The following is a 2,331-nucleotide window of genomic DNA, read 5'->3' on the forward strand; positions in this document are numbered from 1 at the left end:
TATACCATTTTCAAACTTTTAGATTTGATTTCCTTTTCTCACTCAATTGGAAGAACTCTAAAATATATTTTAGACACTTTTTCCAGTTTTTTTCCAGTTTGTAACTTTCCTTTTAAACTTAGGGTTTTTTGCCTTGTAGAAGTTTTATATATATATGTATTTTTTACTTATTATATTTATTGGGGTGATATTGGTTAGTAAAATTAAATAGGTTTCAAGTGTACATTTCTATAGTACATCATCTATATTTTGCATTGTGCGTGCACCACCCAGAGTCAGTTCTCCTTCCATCACCATATATTTTTATGTATCCAAATTTATTTATAAAGCCCTGGGAAACTAATACAGGAACTAATAGGAAAAAAAAAATCCATGAAGACTTCATTCTTTAGTTTAAAATTGTGAAGTGGGTGCAAAGCAGGATTTTTCTTTTTCTTCTTTTTTTTAAGACTCAGGGGCAGTTTAGAGCTGCGCACAGCCGGAAGGTTCAGTAACCGCCAGTGACAGCAACGAGAAGCCGTTACGGTTTGGTCTGATGTCGTTCCAATAGCAGTGGCAGCGGTGACTGCTGGACCAAAAATGCCCAGGGTAGTTGACCAAAATGCCAAATATCAAAATCTTCAGTGGCAGCTCCCACCAGGACTTATCCCAGAAAATTGCTGACCACCTGAGCCTGGAGCTGGGCAAGGTGGTGAGCAAGAAATTCAGCAACCAGGAGACCTGCGTGGAAATTGGCGAGAGTGTGTGTGGAGAGGATGTTTACATCGTGCAGAGTGGTTGTGGCGAAATCAACGATAATCTAATGGAGCTTTTGATCATGATCAATGCCTGCAAGATTGCGTCAGCCAGCCGGGTTACCGCGGTCATCCCGTGTTTCCCTTATGCCCGGCAGGATAAGAAGGATAAGAGCCGGGTCCCAATCTCAGCCAAGCTTGTTGCAAATATGCTGTCGATAGCAGGCGCGGATCATATCATCACCATGGACCTACACGCTTCTCAAATTCAGGGCTTTTTTGATATCCCAGTAGACAATTTGTATGCAGAGACGGCTGTCCTAAAATGGATAAAGGAGAATATCTCTGAATGGAAGAACTGCACTATTGTCTCACCGGATGCTGGGGGAGTGAAGAGAGTGACCTCCATTGCGGATTGGTTGAATGTGGACTTTGCCCTGATTCACAAAGAGCGGAAGAAGGCCAATGAAGTGGACCGCATGGTGCTGGTGGGAGACGTGAAGGACCGTGTGGCCATCATTGTGGATGACATGGCTGACACTTGTGGTACAATCTGCCACGCAGCCGACAAACTTCTCTCAGCTGGAGCCACCAGAGTTTTTGCGATATTGACCCATGGAATCTTTTCTGGCCCGGCCATTACTGTCATCAACAATGCATGCTTTGAAGCAGTAGTGGTCACCAACACCATACCTCAGGAGGAGAACGTGAAGCTTTGCTCCAAAATACAGGTGATCGACATCTCCATGATCCTTGCAGAAGCAATCAGGAGAACTCACAATGGGGAATCTGTTTCCTACCTGTTCATCCATGTCCCTTTACGATAGAATAACTTTGGTATTATTCTATTTTAAAATAAAATAAGATACAAATATAACCTGCCTGTTGTTTTGCTTTGGTATTTGATGAAAAGTTCACCTGAAGACCCAGCTTGCTCCAGTGTGACTTTCTACATCCACCTCAGGTATATTAGAGTTCATCTTAAATTAGGAAAGACAGATTGAGAAATAACTACTGAGATTTCCTATCTGGGTTGCCTCATTCTGGCTTCTTCAATGATTTTGTGAGCCTTGAAGCTTTAACTACAGGTCAGCTGCTCATTTCAGACTTTGAGGGTGTTGTATGCTGGTGTTTGAAAGTGACTGGGGAAGCTTAGACTACTTCACACGTGAATGTCTCAGGGTTTGCTTTGTTCAGAATAGTTAACATGCAGCCAACTCAATCCACCTTCACCACCCCTTTCACTCCCCAAACCTCCTTCCCTTGTTCCGCTTCTATCCCCCTAATTTTTCCTAGGCCTGTGCTATTGCATCAAGATCCATGAACAACCCCAAACCTAGTTCTCCCAGTTGCTCAGCCCCTTGCAAGGCAGGAGCAGCTGCTTTTAGCTTGAACAGTTACTGGGTGGGATCCTGAGAGGAGGTTACAAAGGGTCACAGATGCTTCTTGAGAGAAAGAAGTTGAATCTATCACCATCTATTTGGAGACTATGCATCTTGGAGTCTCTGTTGTACCTATTCCTTTTGTTTTAGCCTTGTCTCCAACTATCTGCCTTTTTCCTGGTCAAATGTCTTGTTGGGCTCAATGATCAGTTTAC

At 43.1% G+C, this 2,331-nt stretch overlaps 1 protein-coding gene across 1 annotated transcript; it reads left to right on the forward strand.

The window, feature by feature from the left end:
- The first annotated feature begins 601 nt into the window (after positions 1–601).
- Positions 602–1,561, forward strand: PRPS1L1 (phosphoribosyl pyrophosphate synthetase 1 like 1). Its single transcript, XM_033088247.1, has one exon. The coding sequence runs from the start codon at positions 602–604 to the stop codon at positions 1,559–1,561; it is 960 nt and encodes a 319-aa protein (XP_032944138.1).
- Positions 1,562–2,331: the final 770 nt, after the last annotated feature.

This window comes from Rhinolophus ferrumequinum, chromosome 20, assembly GCF_004115265.2.
Source record: "Rhinolophus ferrumequinum isolate MPI-CBG mRhiFer1 chromosome 20, mRhiFer1_v1.p, whole genome shotgun sequence".
Taxonomy (NCBI): Eukaryota; Metazoa; Chordata; class Mammalia; order Chiroptera; family Rhinolophidae; genus Rhinolophus; species Rhinolophus ferrumequinum.